We start from the raw sequence: 22,005 nt of genomic DNA, 5'->3' as shown, positions 1-22,005 counted from the left end.
TATCCACCGCTCTCATTGGTCAACTGAGTCTGGCTTTCGAACATCTTCGAAGCTCATTGGTTCGACATGCGGAAGGTTTCGTGGAAATATTTGGGTGTAGTTTTCCAACTGTTGTGTAAGGGTGTGTAGCGCACGTATAGAAGCGCTTCTTAAACTACATTTCCCAAAGAAACTAGAAGCCTCTACGCTGCTGTCAAGCGCCGAAGGTCACACGCGTGTTTTTGAACACAAGAGATGCTTAAGAATTGAGCAGCTGATAAATGGATTAAAAATAAGACTTGATGCTAATAGGAAAATATGCGTGCAGTGCTAACTCTTGTTAAATGAGGACGTTTCAGACACAGACATCTCGCAGGTGTGTTTTCTTCTCAGTCAGCCTTACTTAAAAGCGTCACATACTTTCCGCTATGCTTAGGTGTATAGTTAGACTTCAGAGTCAGGTTGGGAATGCTTTTTCTCTCAGTAAAGTGTGCCCGAGAAATCAGCACTACGAATGTGTTGCGAGATACTCCGCAGCCACAGCAGGTAAGAGCAATAACCACATTGAATGAAAGCTCCCGTCATCTGCAGAAGATTTGTGTCATTTCACCCTGATGTGGCGTTTTTCTGTTCACCAGAAAGGAAGAGATTTTATCAAGATGTCAGCATATCTCAAAGTGAAGGTATCTGTAGTTTTGTCATTAGTAATCCAGTCAAGTATAGTATTGTAGAAGCACGTTTTCCTGCCCCATCTTTATGATTGTGTCATTCTGGATCTCTTTTGAAAAATATCTCTATATAGGTGGTTTATATGAGATAAACCTGGACCAAAGGAAGCTGAAAACTCCAGGAGGGAAGCTGTTCACGGTGCCAAATGAAGCCTTGGCCATCGCTGTTGCAACTGAGTGGGATGCTCAAAGGGACACACTCAAGTTCTACACTATGCACTTGGTAAAGCATTTGACATGGAGTTGTAGCAAAGTACTGGTGGCACCTACGTTACATAAAATAATGTTCAGAGAAAAGGAAAATTTGAGAGGAGTTTTATGATTGATAGGTCATATTTATAAAAGGAATGTTACCCAGATCTTCCAACAGCTTGCAGTACGTGTACCTTTAAACTAACTTTGCCATGATATTTATACAAAAATTTCACTGTAATATTAATTTTGGGAAACTCTTTCCTCAGACTACCCTGTGCAACACGGCTCTCGACAATCCCACCCAACGCAGCAAAGAACAAATGATCACCGCTGCTCTCAAGTTTCTGGAGACTGACACCATCTGGTATGGCACTTGTTTATTTCTATTTATTTTAGGTTTGTTTAATTTTCTGAAACTTCAAACATAAACTCATATGCAAATGCATGTATATACATCTACATAGTCCATATATCCTGTGAACGCCCATGTGCATTCACAGATCCACATACGCATCTGATAATTATTTAAATTTGAATTTATACAAAATAAGACAGGAAATAAACTATTTTATGTTATTAATATCCAGTAACGCTTATACTTGCCTTTTTCACCTTGGGAAAAAAATGTCCTTTTGCAGAGTGCTATGATACTTTAGGAACAGTTTGATTTGCACTACAGTTAATTGTTGTTTCTTTATAGCTTTAAATATGTATGCTTTCCTGATCATAATTATGATGCTATTCAGGTATTTTCCTTAAACAGCGTCACTTAAATCACAATTAAAGCCAACATTGTGTTGAAAGACAAATATGAAAAATTCTACAATTTGACTTAAAAAGAAAATTATTTTGTTACAGTAGCAGAATAAATAGATAGCTAACTCCTGTACCTGCTTATAAAATCTACTTGTGTTACACTGTTAAATATCACATTTTTAAAGCATTTTCCTCATAGGAGCCACTCATTTGTTCATTTTATTAATAAAAAATCAGTGTTTTAACACCTATAAAGAGACATTGACACACTATAGACAAACTTAGCTGGTTATTTTCTGAGTTGATGTTTTTTATGTTGCTTAGTTGCCACCAATTGATTGGAGTTATTGTGACTTTAATGTTGTAGGATTTGTGTTTTGTGTAGTTACAGAGTAGATGAGCCCCATGGTTTAGTCGAGCTGCAAAAGAATGAATGGGACCCTGTGCTGCAGTGGATTGAAAAAAGGTAAGAACAGCTTTAGCTCTTGTTGTACATGCTGCAGTGTTGAAGGTAAAATTTTCGTGTTCTTTTCGGAGTATCCTTTCTTTTCCTAATAACAATAAGTGTAAAAGGCCTCATCTGTGGTGTTCACATTGCTGCACTTAATTCAGAATAGTTCAAGAAAATCTTGTGTATGTTCTCCTTATTTGAATAGTGATTTTTGCAGAAATACAGGCATATAAAGATTTTGTGTAATATTATTAACAGAATGTTACACAGATGATGTTGTGCAATAACATAGGCCTTATAATGAGCAGTGTATCTGATTCAGATCAGTTCAGTTGTATTTATATAGCGACCGTGGGAAGGAAAAACTCCGTTTAACAGGAAAAAACCTCCTGCAGAACCAGGCTCAGGGTGAAGCAGCCATCTGTCATGTCACTACTCTGGCTGTGATATTCAGCTTTTAAGGCAACCTTATGATAATAATAAGTACAGTATCAATAATAAATAATAATAAATTTGTTGCGATGTTTCTAATTTTAGGAATATTGCACAAATAAATGAAGTCATTCCTACATTTTTGTTTAATGTGCTCACTGAAGCACATGCTGTGATCAACAATGACTCCAAGATTCCTCACAGTGTTACTGAAGGCCAAGTTAAAACCATCTCAAGTAAATATCTGGTTACATGTGATGCTTCTAGGACAAAGTAAAAAAAAACAAAACACTTCAGTTTTGTCTGAATTTAGAAGCCGGAAATTAGAGTTCGTAATTTAGTAATTACTTCTTGTCTGTAGTTTAACTACTTGATCTCTATCACCTGCATAGATAAATGAATTACTCGCTGTGGGCAGTAAATAAGTAAAGTAATGCAAAAAAGTCAACAGCAATTTCTAGTAATTTATTTATTTGAATACCAACCTGGACACTGGCCAGATTTGTTTCATGGTTGACAGGTCTGGACTGTAGCCTGGCCAGTTTAACCAGTTTACAATCTTGCTACGGAGCCAAGCTGTTAGGGATTTCTGTGTTGATGGTGGTTTCTGAACGTTTCATTGATAACAAGCTGAATGAGCTTCTATTATCCATTTGGTCAGATTACAGATTGTTTAGTGCTGTGATTTGTGTGAACTTTAAGCCATTTCACACCCATTTAATGTTGTTCTTTAGCCTTGTGCCATATATGCGGGTATTTCTTCTCTTCTAAGCAGAAAGTTACGCGTGAGAATGTGATATCTCCAGATACTGTAAATCTTTTAAATATGCTATATAACTGAGAAGAAATCCCCCAGCTTCTGAGGTAGGTTGGCACGTTCGTCTGCTCCCTTATCTCCCAATGGCGCACCACACCAGATGTTAATTTGGCACAGATCTTTAATGGATGCTGTGATGACACAATACTCCCATTTGTCTGGTGTTGGAAGTGACACTAGGAGTATATTAAGGGTCTCCTTCTGGTCTTGAAGCGGGGATCTTTTGCATGTAAGGCAAATGTGTTAACCACTAGAAAAACTACAACATGTTAAAAGTAGAAATTTGAAAAAAAAAAATTTTTTAAAGAACAATATTTTTTTACTCATGTTCAACACTTGATACTTTGTATTTGTTGTATATTTCAGTTAAATCTAAGGAAAAGTGATTCATATTTTACATTCTTTCCAACTTTTTAGCTGATGAGCTTATGCTATGATGAGGTCTCCATCTGTTCGTCTGTACAGTCATCTGCTCACAGTTCACAAGAATCGCTATTCCTCCCAGAGTGCTTGTTGGCATTTAATTGCTTGTAATGTTCATAAAATAAGTTTTGTCATCTGTAAATGCCCTTATTCTTCTTCTTTTTTTTTTCTCAAAAATGTAGTCTTCTGAGCATGCTCAGACCACAAAATCTTTGCAATTATGTTTTAAAATGATAAATTATAAAAAACAAGCCTGATGATTGAAAACAATCATCAGGCTTTTGGCAAATTTCAGATGCTCCATTTGGGATTTCTCCAGTGTAACCTTCATGCACACTGCTTACAGTTTCACTAAAATCTCACTCCTGATGTGCTGAACAATATTCAGTTCGAACCAGTTAGCGAAGCTGTTAACTTAAGGTTAAAGAAAGGACTACATGAAACACCACGTGATGTAACAGCTTGAAATATTGCTTAGTTGTGCACCACTTGTATCTTTTTAGGTGGTGCTGATCATGATCTTGTTGGTCATGATCAGGGAGGGAGTTGGTCCTGTCGGCTGACTCCACTCGAAGGTGTGGCTGGAATCTTTATAACACCATAAAGTCAGCATTATGATTAAATCTATGACAGGCTGATATTTAATGATGCTTTTTGTGGCCATAGTTACTACTGACCATGTAGTCATGGTACTCTTGAGCTCAAACACATACGTTTGGCGCAGAATGAGATTCATTTTCCCTGGATATGACTTTTAAAATCTCATTAGTTTGTGCAATAAAACAAACCAGTGATACAAAAACGGCATCACTTTCTCACACATTACACTGACCTGTGACGTGTGATGGCGCGTGAGCTTGATGAGCTCCTACATCATCGACGTTCTCGTTTGAAAATGCTTTACTAATTTTTATTTTCCCCACAACTTCGCTGCAGATATAACGTCACTATCGGCTCCTCAGCCAGTATTTTGGGCCCTGAGATTCCAGAGGCAACCAAAGACACCTTACGGCAACATCTCAAGTCTTACAACTTCTGGTCTCTGACAGGTAACGCACACCTATATGCTTTTTTTGTTTTGTTTTTTCACTCTTTTGACCTTGTTTTAGATGGGATTTGCCTGTATCTAACATGTTTTGCTTGTTTGGTAACTATAAATAGCATAGCTGATGATGAGGAAGGGAAATGCTGTTTGAAGTGGAGATGGTATGATGTTTAAATCACATGGTTTGGTTGATATGTGATTTGACTAAATTTTACATGCGTGTTGTTGTTCCTGTGCAGGACTTGAATATGTGATCACCCAGCTGAAGTCCATTGTATTGTCACTGGGCATGATTGACAGGCACCTGAGCGTGGAGCAGGCTGTGTTGCTCTCCAGACTGGAGGAGGAATACCAGGTAGAGAATTGCTGAGTCATATGCTTTTTTTTTTTATATTACTTGCATGAGGATTTTTGCCTTTTTCAGTCAGTTTATGTATCGGCTTAACTGAGGAGTTGGACAAAACTGGTTTTGTACCGGATTTGTCATTACGAGAAGCTTCTAAGATTTGTTGTTTTAGCTTTACTGACGCTCTACATGACACCTACTCTGGCAGTACATAATGTATAAAACGTGAAAGTTTTGCTTGTTTTTTTGCAAATGTCTTGATTTACGATGCTCTTCTGGCCAACACTCTTAACATATTCTCTATTTAATCCTATTAACGTATTTCTTTCTTTCTTTTTCTCTTCCCCCCCTTCACAGATTCGACGCTGGGGAAACGTGGAGTGGGCCCATGACTACGACATGTATGAGCTGAGGGCACGGACTGCTGCTGGTGCCCTTTTTGTTCACCTCACATCCGAGAGTTCGACTGTCAAACATAAACTTCTGCAGGACTGAAAAGGATTAGGATCAACTACTGAGAACATCCCCAGCACCTATGTTGTATAAATGTCTCTGCATTCATATAAAGGCTGCATATTCTGTCTGTTCTGTTTAGCAATGACAGCTGCTCTGTTGTGATCTGTTATGCAGTCATCTCACTCCAGTAAAACATGCTGGCTCTCCTTTTTGCAGTGTTTACATGTAGCAGCTGCCAAGTGTGACACCCTTCACAGAGTTTCCAGTGGGTTCTCAATCACCCGTGACATTTTGGACAGCGACACATTGCCTCAGAAGAATAGTGAAGGTTTTTGTTGTCTCTGTGGCAGTGGAGCGATAATTCCGTATTTGATTTTGTTTTTCTTTCTTTGAGCCACAATGTCACTACTGGAAAGCAGATATGCTCATCTTAACTGCACACTATTCAGTCTGTACTGACTGCACTGTGTGCTGTCTGGCTCTGGCAATTACATGTGAAAAGTATAAACTTCATTAAATTCTGAATTCTAATTATTTTTTGGTAATGAATTAACTATGTTCTGTATGTCACAGTATTTTTCTTTGCTGGTGAAGTGTAAAACTGAAAATGTAGAGAGAACGCCTTTATTAGTAAAGCTTCTCTGCAAAGAGCAGTCTTCACAGGAATTGTTGTTATTACAGTTGATATAAATCAAGGAATGACATCATGCTTGTGGATATGATTCATATTCTTTATTTTTTCACAAAACATTTTCCCTTATGTCATATTTATCTGATAATAAACTTTATATAACACTTTTATAGTGATAAAGATAACTACAGACATATATTTTCTATAGTTAACTAATAATCATCATAATAAATATAAAGATATATTTTTTTAAAATACCAGGAATGGGTAAAAACGTAAAGTAACAATTCAAAGTTTGCATTAACCAACAGAAGAGCTAATGCTACTTCCATAAGAAATCAGTTTGGTTTATAAAGGGAATTAAAGGTTCCCTTTATTTACAATCGCCCAACTCTCATAATGGGTGTTCTTGCTGTCCAATCACACTGGAGCATTGGATTTTTTCACCCAATTACATTGATGCGTAGGCGGGACTTGCTGGCCGTTTCCTCAAGTATCATCGTTATCAACCCATGGACTGACTTGTTTGTTGTCGAGCAAGATGGAGTTCCTTTTGGGAAATCCTTACACTACGCCAGTGGGACATTGCATTGGTACGTAAATAAGTATTTAGGAGAGGACATTGTGGAGAGATGTATGTGTATATCTTAGAGAGGTGTCTATTTTATGTAATAGTCATTTACGGGTTTGCTACCTTTAGCATGCTAATGTCCCTGAATGAGTTCTCTACAGCTGGAAAGCCACCGTTAGCCGCCTAGCTAACTATTAGTTACAACATTTGCTGTCACTGTGCAAGCTCTCCCGTTAACAAATTTAATGTGTGCTTTGTGCCATTACGCCATTAGCTGTTTCGCACAAGCCGTTTACGTGTGCATCTGTAATAATGACAAGCAGCTAAGTTAGCTAACAGCTAGCCAACAGCCATCGTCATATATTCGGGGCGCAGTTTTTAAGACGTTATTAAGATGATTTCCTTATGTAAGTACATGTGTGTTTTAGAGAGAGCCACTGATGGATCCCTACAAAGTGAAGACTGGACTCTCAACATGGAAATATGTGACATCATCAATGAAACAGAGGATGGGTGAGTACATTGTGAAAATCAACGAATAACCACATAGGTGTTGATTAAATTCTGTTTAAACTGTGCACTGGTTTGGTTTTGCCGTCCATGCGCCTGTGATTTTTACATTGTGGAGTGCTGCAAACACGATCAAGTACTTCATCTTTTCCCCTTTTCTCTACCATCGAATCATAAGTGAGCCAGTCTAGCCTTGGCTGCATGAGGAAGATTTATGCGAGGCCTCATTTCTTATCTCTTTGCTTCATTAACCTTGTACAGAACGTGTGCAACTGGTGTGTGAAGTCCACGTTTGATCAGTGGATTGCACTTAAGATTAGGTGGCTCTAACCTACAGAAGTGTACTGTAATAAGAAGTCTGCTTGTCTTTTGTCTATGAGGAATGCAATGGGTGTAACACATCCACTTATGCAAGGCGTGTTTGCTCTGTTGGAAATAGAGACAAAGTTAATAATTTACTTCTTAGAGCAGAACAGCTACAGCATCAAAGAATTATTGACTCATGCTTCTGATATTCAACTTTCTAATGTTTGTCACAGTGTCTGACATCTTGTCAGTGCCACTGAAAATGGCAGCTAAAGCTTTAATTTATCAGCTTATTAGAAATCATGTGTCCCTCCCTGTGGGACATGTTTTCATATTTCATTAAAAGCACACCAGGCAGGCATGCTATAATGTGGTATTTTTGTGTGTTTAATGTGGGCTTTGACTTGTGTCTGTATGTGTTTATGCAGGCCAAAGGATGCCATTAGAGCAATGAAGAAAAGGCTAAATGGCAATCGGAACTATAGGGAAGTAATGCTGGCTTTAACGGTAAGTTCACCTGAGCAAGAGGAGAGCAGCTAATGTATGCTTTTTATATAATATATTAGCATATAATGTTAATATCGGTTTTCCTTATATAACAGTCAAATTAATTGGTCAAAGGTGCTTTGTTTTGGTATTTATTGGTAACATAAATAAAAGTATTATGGTTGCATTTATCAGTACTAAGTTGATTGCATAACATAATTTGCATTTGCAGTTTTTAGTCCAACACATTATGTCCATTTTGTATCTTGGCTCCAAAACTTCTGAACCTCTCTGTAAGAGGAGCTATTTCAATGATGGCGTCTGTGCATCTGTCAGGTTCTGGAGACGTGCGTGAAGAACTGTGGCCATCGTTTCCACGCTTTAGTGACTAGCAGAGACTTCGTTGATGGCGTGCTTGTTAAAATTATCTCTCCCAAGAACAACCCACCTACCATTGTTCAAGATAAAGTACTCGCCCTGATTCAGGTAAGAACAGCAGAACTGAATGCACAAAGTTGGCATTCTCGTGTATTTGTTTTTTTCCCTGTTTTTATGACAATATATAACTTCCAGAGAGAGTGCACAGTGTATGTGGAGCTCTGCACAAAGGGAAAGTAGCATGTGTATATATGGGGGAGGACCAAATTATGTTTAACCTTGTTTAAATATTGCATTTTAATAAGGTGACCTAGTAAATTCCCAACAAATATTGAGATTCACCTCAGCTGTGTTATATATGTAGACACTATGTGGTAGAAACCCTTAAAGAAAACTAAATGAGCATCAAATTATTATTTAAAACATCTGTATCATAAGGGCCCAAAATTTCACAAACCACGCATCCTTAATATATTTGCTTCTGCAACGATGTACGTCACTGTGAGAGACCTAATCATTTGTGACTCAGTTGGTTTGTGGATTTTGTTGCGACTGTGGTGGCTGCCCAGGTGGTCTTTCATCCCCAGGCACAGTCTCAGGTAAGGCACACTGTCTCCAGGGCTTCAGCCAGTAGCAGCTCTAGTTACCTGTCAGAGCTCAGATAACCCAGCAAGGTTTGTGTGTGTTGCTGTTATTTCCATCAGGGATGCTGTATGACCACAGCTTACAGCATGGAGGAGCACAAGCATACAGTAGTTGTGAGAGAGAAGCTTGATGATTTTTTTTTTTGTATTTTTTTGTTGATTTAGTAGTCAGAGAAACCAGTTTGACTTGAAGGTCAACTGGGAAAAGTGCATGGGAAATATTTATGGCGTAACACTCCCTTCATGCAGCAGCTGGAGTGTTGTTGACATTTTCATTAGTAAGAGAGGTAAAACCCAGCTGGGCAGCAGGCTGTGGTTGTGCTGGTGCAGCTCCCTGACCACCTGTTTCATCTCTCAGGGATGAATGTGTGCACTTTGGAGTTGATAAAAGTTGGCAAGTGTGCACATTTCATAGCTTTTACAAGTTTAAAGTCAAAAGCTCTATGATTATTTTGGTAACCTGCATTTATTTCGGGCTGTTGTGTTGTCTTGTATTTAAGCTGTTGTAATGGCTCGAGCCCAATTTACCCTCTGGTAAGAGCGAAGCCAAACGCTTTGTAGTTTGTTCGCTGAATGTATTCAGGGAAGACAAACAAATATCATCAGAGAACAGACTCCTTTTACTGTCTGCGCATCACTTGCTTTGTTTGCCTTGTCAGCCTTTTATCCATTGTTTAAATTTCTTTTCTTTTTTTTCAGTCTGTCTCGCTCATTTCTCTTTTCTTTTTTTAACTCTTTTTACTCTCCGTTATCTTTATCCAGGCGTGGGCCGATGCATTCAGGAGCAGTCCTGACCTCACGGGTGTGGTTCAAATCTACGAGGAGCTAAAGAGAAAAGGCATCGAGTTCCCAACGTCAGAGCTGGAGACGCTGTCACCTATACATACACCTCAGCGTGTAGGAGAGCTCATGCTTGGCAGCCTAGTTTGCTAAAGTTTCTTTGCCAGAACTATTTGTTGTGATTACGTTCCCAGGTAACATGTTGCCTAATGATATGTTTGTTATCACCTTCTCTGTTGTTTCTAGTCAGCCACTGCTCCAGAGGGTGACTCTACCTTACACAAGTACAGCAGCACTACTCAGCCCACACAGCACTCTGTGCCACCAGTCTACACCACCCCTCAAGTCCCCAACATTCATGCCTCCGGAGCCATTAATCCCACACCCGAACAGGTACAGTGGTAATCCTATGACCACATTTTCTACAACCGTCCTATAAAACAACGATATTCTACGTTTTTCCTTTTCCTTTTAATATCCGCTCTCAAGTATACACCAAGATTCCAAGAATCTGCCCAATTAACGATCTTTCTGTAATTTTGAATTGCCTCACCTCCAGCTTTCAAGGTCATCTTCTTATGCACCTCTGGACTGGTTTCAGTGCAGGTGATAAATATAGATTACTTCCTAGAAGTCCTGTTGTGTCCCTTTGACTTTAAGCCTCTGCTGGGCTTTTCCTCCACTGTGTCGCAGTGGTCATCCTTAAACTTGATTGTCAATCACATGGATGTATATCTGGTGAGTGATGAGTCATGAGTATGTGTGTATCCAAAGGTCCCCCCACCCAACTTGAAAGCACGTTCACCATCATTGCTGTTCTGCCTGTTTCAGCTGAAGGTTACTATGCAAGGAATTCCCAGTTTACAATCTAATGAATGTCAGAAAAACAAGCACGTGTGCTGCCCTTCAAATGAAAACCACTCACTCTTGAAACAGAGGTTGGTGTTTGCTTTCAAAGTCCAAGAGTGAACAGTGGAAGCAGAGTGCAGAAAGCAGTCCAAATGTGCACAAAGAGATGATCTTGAAGGGGACACACCTTTATACTTCCGCAATTATCATTCTCGGGTGGTTTTCCTCGCTACCACAGTAATACTTGTGTGTTTTAAATTAAAATGTATAGAAATAATATAAAATTGACTTTTACTTAAGGTGATTTATGCTTTACGTTTTTAGTTTTGTTTTTGTTAAATCACCCAGTTTCCAAGTACTAGCATTTAGGCAAACTTGTACTATTATCATGTAGATTTCCCGGCTACGCAGTGAGTTGGACATTGTTCGTGGAAACACTAAAGTGATGTCAGAGATGCTGACCGAAATGGTGCCAGGACAGGAGGACGCTTCAGACTACGAGTTGCTACAGGCAAGACACCACTTATATTTTTATTTGTGTGTGTTATCTGAGTATCTGTAAATTAACAAATGTAAAAACTTTATTTATTAAAAATTTTTTTAGGCCGGCATGTACAAATGTGACTCAAAAGCAGACTGGGATCCATTTGCATACGTGTGTTTTTGTAAGCATTTGTATTGTGTACATTTGTTTTGTGTAGGAGCTCAACAGGACTTGTAGAGCTATGCAGCAGAGAATAGTGGAGCTCATCTCCTGTGTTTCTAATGAGGCAGTAACGGAGGAGCTGCTGCATGTCAATGACGACCTCAACAACATTTTCCTCCGCTATGAAAGGTTAGAAAACGCAGGCAAACATGTTGTGCAAATGCAGGTGTAAACTTGTCTTTGGGTGCAAGAACGTGCACGTAGCCAAACTTGTTTTTACCCTCTCAGCACAAATTGAGTTTGGTAAACTACAGGTGTTTTGTTCCTTCCTTTCATGCTATCTCTTTGTTGCTTTTAGGTATGAGAGGTTCAGGTCTGGAAGGTCCTCAGCTCAGGGTGTAAACAATGGGGTGAGTCAGCTCATAGTGTGATCGCATCACACTTAAAATTCCTGGATTTCCTCTCCGAATGTTTTGAGCTAATTTGCACTGTTTATTTTGTGCATTCTTGGACATCCACACCTTTCAGTGTCTGCAGTGTGGATGTGCATGTTAACATTACCAGTCAGGCTTTCCTGTGCCGTCTTTATATGTCAAAATCTGTCAGCTGTTTACCAGATGTACATGCCTAATTAAATGGAAACCCAACAAAGACACATGCAGTTGGTTTCACATTAAAATATAGAGACATCTTTGAAGACATTTATATTTAGTTTAGATTTTCTGTTCTCATTCGAGTGTCAGATTGCATTTCTACACTATAGTTCAAGCAGACCTGCTGTATTTAAGTTCTGTGGAGTAAGTGAAACAAAGACCATGATTATACAGCAAAGAATGCAAATTTAATTGCTGTTGTGCTGGAGCTGGGCTGCTTGTATTTTATTCATTGCACAATACAATAAAACGAGCAGCCCAGTCATTGCTTTGCAAGACGCAAAGCAGTATGCTCCAGAACAATATCTAATAGCAGTGTGTTGTTTATTTAAAGCTTGCATATATCTATAAATTAGTCACTGAAGTACATTACTGCCTTGCTGTGTTTCAAACCTATCAGCAAAAAAAAGAAACAATGTTTAAATAGCAAATTTGTTTTCTGCTGCTTCCTTAACTTAATATGCCATCGATCACATGACTGGAGCTCCTTATAGTAGAATGTAGGGCTGGGCAAGTATTGACACGATTGCACATTACGTTTAGAAACCTCATCGATTTGTTCAGTTAAAACATTCAAAATATATCAAAGTGAATTAATAGACGTTATAAATGAACTGAATTAAACAGAGAGCGAGTTTAGGCTTTTAAGGACTGACACAAACAGTTGTAAAGGTGCATTTTTGGGGCACAGTGAGTTAGAACACTATTGTGAAACAGAATAATAGTTTTTTTTTTTTTTTTTCATTAATTATAATCAATGGGATTCAAAATGAGTGTGAGGCTGTAAACCGCTGCCAAAGCTGGAAATTTCCTTCATAGAAGAAATAATTGAATTTGGATTTGTTTATGTTTTCTGGATGATGTGACTTGAAATATCAAGTTGTTAAAAAGTCCTTTTGAATTTCCTGGATCCTGATTTATCCCAAACCTTCATTACCTCTAAGTTTAGCCAAGCTACCCTCTAACTTCCTACTACAGTAACTAACTGATCTGATAACGTAATATTTTGTGCTAAAAAAGGGAATCTTCTGTTGGAGCAGTATCACCACCTTAGTGGGTTTCAGATTGTTTAGGCATGATATATCTCCCATAGCTATCATGCCCTTACAGTCTGTCCATACACAGGCATGTTAATGGTATTCACTGTGTCTTCCTTTCTGTTCTTTTCTGTTCTTCTGTTACTTTGGCTAGCTGAAACAGGCAAGTATGAAAATATTGTCACCTCCCCCCTTTAAATGATCAGTCACCCAACTGTGACATTCAAAACATGACTAAAGAACATGGGGCCAGCATTCAGCGGTACCTTTTTAACCATATGGTATGTTTTCAGTCTGCAGCCCCCAGCAGCCAATGATATGTGAAACCTGGAGGCAGGCTGACTCCGACATGAGCTTAAGATGGCACCTAAATGAATGTATGCCCTAGAATCACTGTCATGTTGGCTTTCCGTCATCTCAGACCGTCAGGGTTTGAGATCTGCAAATTGGTCTTAACAGAGAAAGTTTCACAGAGCCCAAAGATTCAGTCTACCCTCCTCCCTGCCCGCTGTATTTCTGCCTTCTTAAGGGGGTTGTTTTCATCACTCTACGTTCATGATAAATGGCCTGATTGGCATTTGTCCTATATGAAGTGGAACTGAAGCATAACTATTTCTCTAGAATAAAACTGTATTGTTTTACCCCCTTAAGAAACTGTTTTGCAGAAATTGAGTTGATTTGCTGCTGCCCCGAGTCACAGACATTTTTCATGCTCTCCTGAAGCTAAACACTTTCGTTTTTTCCCCACATTTGTTCTGTTAAACTAAAAAGCTAAGTACTGAATAACCCTGCCTTTAATAGCCTCCCCCCCCAAAATTATTTTGCTCCTCATATACGAAAAATCATAAATCCTTTGATTTTTTTACCTGAAACTGTTTCATCATTTCTCCTTCATCCAGGTCCTCAGTGAGGCTACAGAAGACAACCTGATAGATCTCGGCCCAGGCTCCCCTGCTGTGGTGAGCAATATGCCAAATGCAGCCCCAACCAGCTTGCCTCCCACTGTCACAGCCCCTGCAGGAAGGCCCTCCTCCCCAGCTACTCTGGCCTCCCGCTTGGCTGGTCTCGGTATGCACTAAATCCCTTGAAACAGTCAATAGTTACATTTTTAGCTACATCATTACTCTGTATATTCATATACAAACCTGTTCAGAACATATTGCTGAATTCATGTCAAGTAGTCATATGGTCTTGGATTGGAGCAAAACTCAGAAACTTAAGTTAGTGATTGGTAAATGGTTCAGCATCTAAAGCTTGAAGTATGGGGGGGTCTGGATCTGTTAGAGTTAATGTTGTTCTTCAGATAAGTGCTGTTGATTAACAAACTCCCGGCCCTCTTGTAATAATTTACACAACCAAATACAGGCCAGCCTCCGAACAAAGAACAGGTAAAGACATCAGTCTAAGGGCGATCGTGGCTCAAGATGTTGGGTCTAAACTCAGACCCCGCTGTGTCCAGGACTTATTCCCATGAAAGAAAAACAAGGCAACAGCGATCGATCGTTTTTACTTGCGCAAGGGAGGCCTTTGGTCAAGAACCAGCTCTTGGAGCTCACGCTCCTAACCTGTCTCCAGCCCAAAGTCCTTCAAAGAGCAGCTTCCCTCGCAGCTATTTATTGACAAACTGTTACAGTTCACACAATAGTTTACAACACGTACCTCCCCTCTTAACCCCCCTTGGTTACAAAGACGAGGCACTGTATGTATATGTGTGTGTGTGTGTGTGTGTGTGTGTGTGTGTGTGTGTGTGTGTGTGTGTGTGTGTGTGTGTGTGTGTGTGTGTGTGTGTGTGTGTGTGTGTGTGTGTGTGTGTGTGTGTGTGTGAGAGAGAGAGACCTCCTGCTGGGCAGGAAGCTTACATCAAACAGACCTTCCAGATAGGATGTGTCTGTAATAAAACATTACAGCCCCTCACCCAAAACCTCAAGAATCTGGGGAGGGGGACTGTGGAACTGCTTTCATCCCACAGTTAAACAATGTAGAAATGGATGGTAAGCATAAAAATGACAAACATTTAACAATTCACTCTGACACAAGAGTTGGCAGTTCGTCTTATAATCGGAAGGTTGCCGGTTCGAGCCCCGGCTTGGACAGTCTCGGTCGTTGTGTCCTTGGGCAAGACACTTCACCCGTTGCCTACTGGTGGCGCCAGTGTCCGGCAGCCTCGCCTCTGTCAGTGCGCCCCAGGGTAGCTTTGTGTGAATGGGTGAATGACTGAATGTAGTGTAAAGCGCTTTGGGGTCCTTAGGGACTAAGTAAAGCGCTATACAAATACAGGCCATTTACCATATAGTTATTTTTCTCATGTTGTGCTTTATTTAAATTCACGTTAGCCTAGTGAAGTTGTGACACTGTGGGTGCAGTGGGTACCATACCCAGGGTTACTTCAGGTAGGTGTGCAGAGAGTGACGCTCCCCTTCATTGTGTGTGCAGAGAACTTCAAGCTGTCTCAGTAGTCTTTCTCTGGACAGACTTGCAGCTCACCACAATGTTAACAGTGTAATTCAAGGAAAAGCCCATTGTGTAAACCACTATAATATGGAGCCATTAACAGTGAAATTCAATAACTCACAAAATTCGAGTTATCACTAATGTACCATATAACTCTTGTTCACTGTCAGTTGTTTTCCTGTATCTGCTACTGTCAGTGCCACCACTCAGTCATGTGAGTGTCACTGAAGGCATCACTGCTGAGTCCACACACTCTGCTCTCCTATCTGACTCAAAACAGAGGCAACTTTCTCCTTTATATCTTCTGCAGCTTTTACCGTGTATACAAGCTAAAGCTTAATTTCTCCCATAGCACAAAGGGATCTGTGTGGTCTGATGCGATGGTACATGCACACACAGAACAGACGGTTAGTTTGATGTAAGACTGTCAAAAATAAATCAAAATAGTGCAACAGATAACTTTAGTTCTCGATTGTTCGGATCCAAACTGTTCTTAAAATTAATCTCAGTAGAAACAACCTTTTTCTCTTTACTTTTATTTTTGTGAAGTCTGATTCTCTTCTGTGCAGTTTGTTAGCTCGATGTTAAGGTGGTTTGTTTGTTTTGTCTCTTCCAGACATGGGAGCAGACAGTGTGAGCAGTACTCTGAGCTCCCTGTCCAGCTGTAAGCCTCCACCTTCCCAGGATGACTTTGATGTGTTTGCTCAAACCAGAACCGGAACCATGTCAGAGCCACAGAAGGCGTAAGAATCCAATGAGGAGTGGCAAATTTAGTTTGGCATTTAACCTACTTCCTTTTTATTTCTGTTAAAAGTGGGCAAATAACATTTGCTTGTATGTGTCTTGTCTCAGTACTGCATCAGAAAACACCCAGGCCGCTGAAGGCCTTCCTCCCACTCTGGATGTTGTACAGACAGCTGCTGGAGGGGTGAGTCTCAGTGACAATTTGGGCCTTAATTCGTAGTCGGTGTTGTCAAAGTCTGTCGGAGAATTTTGATACTGAATATTTGTGTTTGTGCGCTTTCTGACCCTGACATGCTTTTTCTTGCTTGCACTGTTGCTGCTAGATGCGACTAATCCCTTAAAAAAAAAAAAAATAAATAAATTGAGAAATATAGTTTCTTTGTTTATTTACATCTTACAGCTTAACAGAGAGGGTTTGAACACTGGAGCTGTGCATCGTCTTCTTAATTTCTTTGATAAAATGAATAATTTTTTATGAGGTGTGTAGGGAGATGGATCTTGTCTTTCATGCAGTACTAACTAGAGTTGTAAGTTGTTTTCAGCTTTGTCATCTTCTGAGAAAAAGGAAAGAAATGCTATGCTAGCTGTATTAATAGCTATGCTATAGAGCTTCCAGTGGGATTTTATTTATTTATTTAATGATAGGGGGTTTTTTTGGCCATGGTGTCTCTGCACCGCGGCTTGCTTTATTCATTTTCACTAGCATGGCTCTGTCTTCCCAGCTTAACCCGCACTTAGATTTGTTTTTGTATGACTTGCGCACTCATAGCTTTATCACAAACACTGATTTCGGTTTATTCATTTGTTTTTCTCACAACTGTATTAAGCTGAATTTGAGTTACCACTGACATTCACTTAAGTCATTTTCTGTTGTGTTTGGGGTGGGATTTCATTTCTGTTTTTGTTCTGGCCACCTGTGGCGGTCTCGATGCTGCCCCCATAGGGTGTCGGAGGCCAGTCCTCTGTCATGGATGACATAGAGGAGTGGCTGAGTACTGACGTGGTGAGCCCATCATGATTTTTATTTTTTTTTTTGGTTCATTTATGCTTGCTTCTTTACTTTTTTCACTCTGTCGTATCCCCTTTTTTTTTAAATTTCATACTGGCTTTTGAAGCCTGAAATTAACACATTTACTCGATGGTGTTTTCCTGACTGATCGATCACATTTTAATTTAGTTCACTGAAATTTTACTAACAGTGTTGTGTGAGGGGCGACTGATATAATTATGGGAGACTGTGGCAAAATGGCATGAGGTCTTGAATGCAAATAATGTATGCAAAATTTTGTTTATTTTGAGTTAAAGTGGACCTATTATGCATTTTTTTCCCTTCAGCATTGTTACTGCACTTTAATAGCCTTGCATTAGTTACAGTCACAAAATCCTTATTTAGCTTGGACTGGCTTATAGATATCTCCTTAGTTCATCTACTGTCCCTGAAAGCACCCGGCAGTGTTACAGTTCAGAAAAAAAACCTGATATAAAAACAATTTCTCATCTTTAAAGCAAAAGTCATGCTGTAATAAACATACTGCAGTCAACCCAGAGCCTTTTCCACCTTACTGAAGGTCCACTAGTGACATAAAAGGCTGCTTAGATATAAGCTACAACTGTTTTGAAAGCTAAAATAGCCACACCAACAATACTGTTTAACTGCCTGAACAGTGGTTTAAGCTGCTTTGTATATGCCCAATTCAAATATTATTTAAAGTTTGTGGTTTTGTTTCCTCATCGTTGCCCAATCTTTGAGCCTAGCCGGTTGAAAACATTTGTCAGGCCCATCAGGTGTTTGGAGGGTGCTGAGCTCAAAGCTTTTTCTTTGCTTCAGATGACCATATGAGGAAAACTGAATTTGTTATAGTGTAATCTGAAGAGTGAGCATTTGGCTCCAAGGATGACCTGTTTGTATGTTAACCTCATGGTTTAAAAAAAACTTTTGCTATGCTGTATATGACAATCCACCAGAATAGGTCTGCTTTAGCCAAAACATCTAAACTGCCAGAGCTGTTATAGAGCGATATTATTTATTTATCTAATCTGGGCGAGTGTTTGTGACCCAGAATGAGTAATAATGCATTCCAAGACTTTAGTGCTTATTTTGTGCAAATTTGTGCTGATGTTGCACAAATTTATCAGATTGTGTGCCAAGTGTTTTGGTTGGGGAACAATGAGAGTGCATTAGAACTTCTAATATTACCTTCACAACCTTTGGTCAGTGCTAATGATGGGTAAGTGGCTCTTGTTATGAGTGAAATTTGACGGGTAAGTCAGTTTTGGGGTTTTGTGTCTTGTTTGTTTCTTAATGTGGTTTGAATCAGATTATTGGTCAAGGGGTCATAATTTGGCTTTTGGTTTGCAGTGGGTAATGTTTGTCACAGAATCGCCTCACAGGCATGACATGGTGGTTTTTCCTTTTTCAACAGAAAGGAGATGAAGGTGAGGAAGGCGTCACAAGTGAAGGTATGACACTGTGATTCTTCTCTTCTAACACTTCCAGCTCCCCCCAGCTGTATTTTGAACACATTCATTTTTTTTTTTTTTTTTTAATTTTTATGTCTCTGCCCCCAGAATTTGACAAGTTCCTTGAGGAGAGAGCCAAAGCTGTTGAGAGGGTCCCCAGCCTACCGTCGCCCCCGAGTGGTAACCCAGGAGCAGTGCAAGGAACCCCTAGCCGCAAAAAGCCAGAAAGACCGGAGGACACTTTGTTTGCCGCGTAGACCTCCCAGCTTTGACCTCCGATTTCCCCTCCAGCCTTAGACCCGACCAGCTATGCAGCTTCACCTTAGGAGAGACCGACCCGACACTGAATCACACCCACCTCTGCTAACGATTGATCGCAGCGCTACTCGACCCACACTAAAGGAAATTGCACATGAGATCAGTATAATTATGTTAAGACTCTCTGTTAATTTCTCACGCAAAGGGAAAAGAAAATGTCCTATTTTCATACGCCAAAATGAGATGGATCCCACTCGATGAGCAGTGTTAGAGACGGTGAGGCAGCAGGTCCCCCCCACCCCTACCCCCCCTTTGGTGTAAATTATCTCCTGTTGTGGACTGCAGATGTAGATTTGTATTAAAAAAAAAAAAAAAAGGGCAAAAAAAGAATCCTTGTCATAAGTAGGGAATTCGTTTCCTATCCAATCCCTCAACTCAAGACAAAGTTTGTACTGTTAAAGAAACCGCTGCAGAAACATTATGGATGTTGTTGCAGACTTATTCCCCTTAATTGCAGAAGCACTGATCATACCTACGAGGCTCTGGTTTTGGTGTTTGTATCGGTCCCTTTGCAAATCTGTCTTAAGTTGAATTGTATATCTGTAAATGACAAATGTCGGGTTTATTAGTTGTGTGTATATTTTAGCTTACACAAGTATGTAAGAAATGGTAATTTAATGTAGTTTTTTTTTTTTTGTTTTTTGAAAAAGGATATATGTTGCCCTTGCTTTGACAGTAGGGATGTACCTCATTGGGCTGAGCTTTTTCAAGAGAAGGGACAAAAATTGTACACATGTGATTATTTACAAAAGCTAGAAGAGACGAGGGTTAAGAAGGGATGTCGGTTTTTGCGGATTGGCGTCGTTGCGCACCGTACCCAGACACGTGTAGTCTTACCTTGCCTTCTCATTCCCCGTGACAGACGTACGTGCAGTTTTTCGATGATTTGCTGGTCACAACAGATTTATTGAGATTATTTTGCTGAGATTCATTAGCCTGAAAGCTGCTATAGTTTTGTAAACTATAAAGTTTAATTTTCATTGATGCTGAAGGCAGTGTCATGGAGTTGTGGATGGGAGTGGGCTTCTGATGAGTGCTGTCCAAGGTGCACGCTGGGAGCTGAAGAGACGTTTGCTGTCGTTCAGGAGTTTTTACTCGCTCTAGGTTTTAACTGTGTTTTGAGGGAAGATTGTGCTGTATGCGTTTTTATTTTATTTTTTTAAGTTGGAGCTTAGAGGACCAAGTTTGCGATCTCATTTGGGATGTGGAAGGAAGAATGTCCTGGTAACTGTGTTCTTGTGTTTCGTTAATTTTTTAAATCCAGGGTTTTTTTGGTTTTATTTTTTTCTAAATTCACAGATGTCCTAAAAAATAAAAACAGAAGCAGTTTGCACATTATTTTTGTGCATTTCTCCTTTTTATTTCTTAACGCTGCCATCTTTAAAGGCCTGACCTTTCAAGCGTGATTTGTTTTGTCACAAATGAGCTCGCTGCAGACGTCACGCTACAAATGAGACTTTTTGCTCTCGACAATAACAAATGCAACATTTTACACAATCGTAACAAGTGTGCACTTTGATGGCCGCGTTTCAACTTGTACTGTAAATCAGCTGAATCTTAGCCTAATTTAATTAATGAGCATATGAATAATTTATTCAGCACTATTTCTTTTCCTTTGTGTGGTTTTTTTTTTTTCTTTTTTTTTTCTTAAAGATCAGTATTTTAAATCACTTTATTGTGAAAAATTAAAATGGGAAATGAGCTGTGTTAAGGGATGAGATGGGAAATTGTGTATGTTTTAGTGTTTCTGGCTTCTGTTTATGTAGTTAGGTTTCCTCTTTTTTTTTTTTCTTTTTTTTTTTTCTTTGTTTTATACGTTGTTGCTGGCTTGTGTATTTAATTTGTCATGATTGGGTTTATTGGGTATGTGGATATCCTCGGTGGCTGAAAGTGGAGGATGGTAAACACATGGAGGCGTTTCATCACTGGTCTGTAGCTGTTAAAGAATTACACTACTTGTCTCATTTTGTTTCATGAAGGATACATATTGAATAGATTTTATGTACTGACCAGCACATGGAGGAAAAAAAAAAACTGACACAAAGTAACTTAGTTTGGACACTTTGAACAAAGCATCATCATTGCACATTTTGAAAGGGAAGCTTCCTTTCTCCCTCCTTTCTGTCTCCTTGTTTTAGTGTTGTGTGTCTGTTGTGTGACGCTGAAACATTTTAATCTCAGTTAATTTTTTTTTTTTTTTTTAATTAAACTAAGAAAGCTCCAAATGTGAGCTCAATGAATACATGTTATTCTCCTGTTTGGTTTTTTTCTGTGTGAGCTCTGTCAGTGATTTGTAACTGAACCCCAGCGTACTGATAACGTTGCCAGAGAGTCATCTCAGACCTGCTTTGCAGAAGAACAACGTGTTTCTTAGTCACTGGAATATACAAAAAGCAATGCCGATAATGGAGGCTGTGCTGTACGACTGCTAATTTTCCTCAGTTGCCTCATTTCTCTTTGTGTTGTTTGACTTATGCATGATCTCTAATAAAAGAATAGCAGTGTGATCTGCTGTGTGGTTTTTGTGTCTGCTGAAAATCCAGCACCTCGATCTCTTCCTAGAGTGCAATGGGCCCCACACCAATGGGGCTTAACCGCTGTTCATAGGGAATCCCCTCATCCCAAAATATGGCTTCAGTCACTGGAGCATTTCCTGGTCAAGAAACAAGGGTGTGTCTGTCACACAGTACACTGAAATATACAGGACGTCTGTTTGTAGCATTTTTACAGTGAGTGGCTAACTAAAAGTGGATTTCTCTCAGAGGCAAATGGATGTTTTTGTGTTGGAGACCTCTGGCTACACTTCACGACAAATTCACTGAAAAAATGTGGAAGACATATTCTAATATGGTTGAAATCAGTTATTTTTGTCAGTAGCACATTCAACATGTGCATCTTGTTGGTCTCAGATGG

The 22,005-nt window shown here is 39.5% G+C and overlaps 2 protein-coding genes across 3 annotated transcripts; both read left to right on the top strand.

Moving 5' to 3' along the window:
- Positions 1 to 212: 212 nt before the first annotated feature.
- On the top strand, positions 213 to 6,337 carry atpaf2 (ATP synthase mitochondrial F1 complex assembly factor 2). The gene is made up of 8 exons (XM_063481508.1): positions 213 to 525; positions 618 to 662; positions 782 to 930; positions 1,169 to 1,266; positions 2,044 to 2,124; positions 4,718 to 4,830; positions 5,066 to 5,181; positions 5,530 to 6,337. Exons 1-8 carry the CDS (start codon positions 408 to 410, stop codon positions 5,665 to 5,667), a joined length of 858 nt encoding a protein of 285 aa, XP_063337578.1. The 5' UTR covers positions 213 to 407; the 3' UTR covers positions 5,668 to 6,337.
- Positions 6,338 to 6,753: 416 nt separating this feature from the next.
- On the top strand, positions 6,754 to 21,599 carry tom1l2 (target of myb1 like 2 membrane trafficking protein). Of its 2 annotated transcripts, XM_063481505.1 has the most exons (15): positions 6,754 to 6,852; positions 7,259 to 7,343; positions 8,075 to 8,153; positions 8,469 to 8,618; positions 9,917 to 10,051; positions 10,181 to 10,327; positions 11,178 to 11,294; positions 11,485 to 11,618; positions 11,788 to 11,839; positions 14,019 to 14,187; positions 16,187 to 16,313; positions 16,423 to 16,498; positions 17,258 to 17,317; positions 18,738 to 18,774; positions 18,883 to 21,599. In XM_063481505.1, the coding sequence occupies exons 1-15, from the start codon at positions 6,801 to 6,803 to the stop codon at positions 19,029 to 19,031; spliced, it is 1,569 nt and encodes a 522-aa protein (XP_063337575.1). In that variant the 5' UTR covers positions 6,754 to 6,800; the 3' UTR covers positions 19,032 to 21,599. The 2 variants fall into 2 exon arrangements, with proteins under 2 accessions (XP_063337575.1, XP_063337576.1); XM_063481506.1 differs by lacking the exon at positions 17,258 to 17,317.
- Positions 21,600 to 22,005: the final 406 nt, after the last annotated feature.

The sequence above is a fragment of the Pelmatolapia mariae genome, linkage group LG8, assembly GCF_036321145.2.
Source record: "Pelmatolapia mariae isolate MD_Pm_ZW linkage group LG8, Pm_UMD_F_2, whole genome shotgun sequence".
Lineage (NCBI taxonomy): Eukaryota > Metazoa > Chordata > Actinopteri > Cichliformes > Cichlidae > Pelmatolapia > Pelmatolapia mariae.
This window is presented reverse-complemented; position numbering and strand designations above follow the sequence as displayed.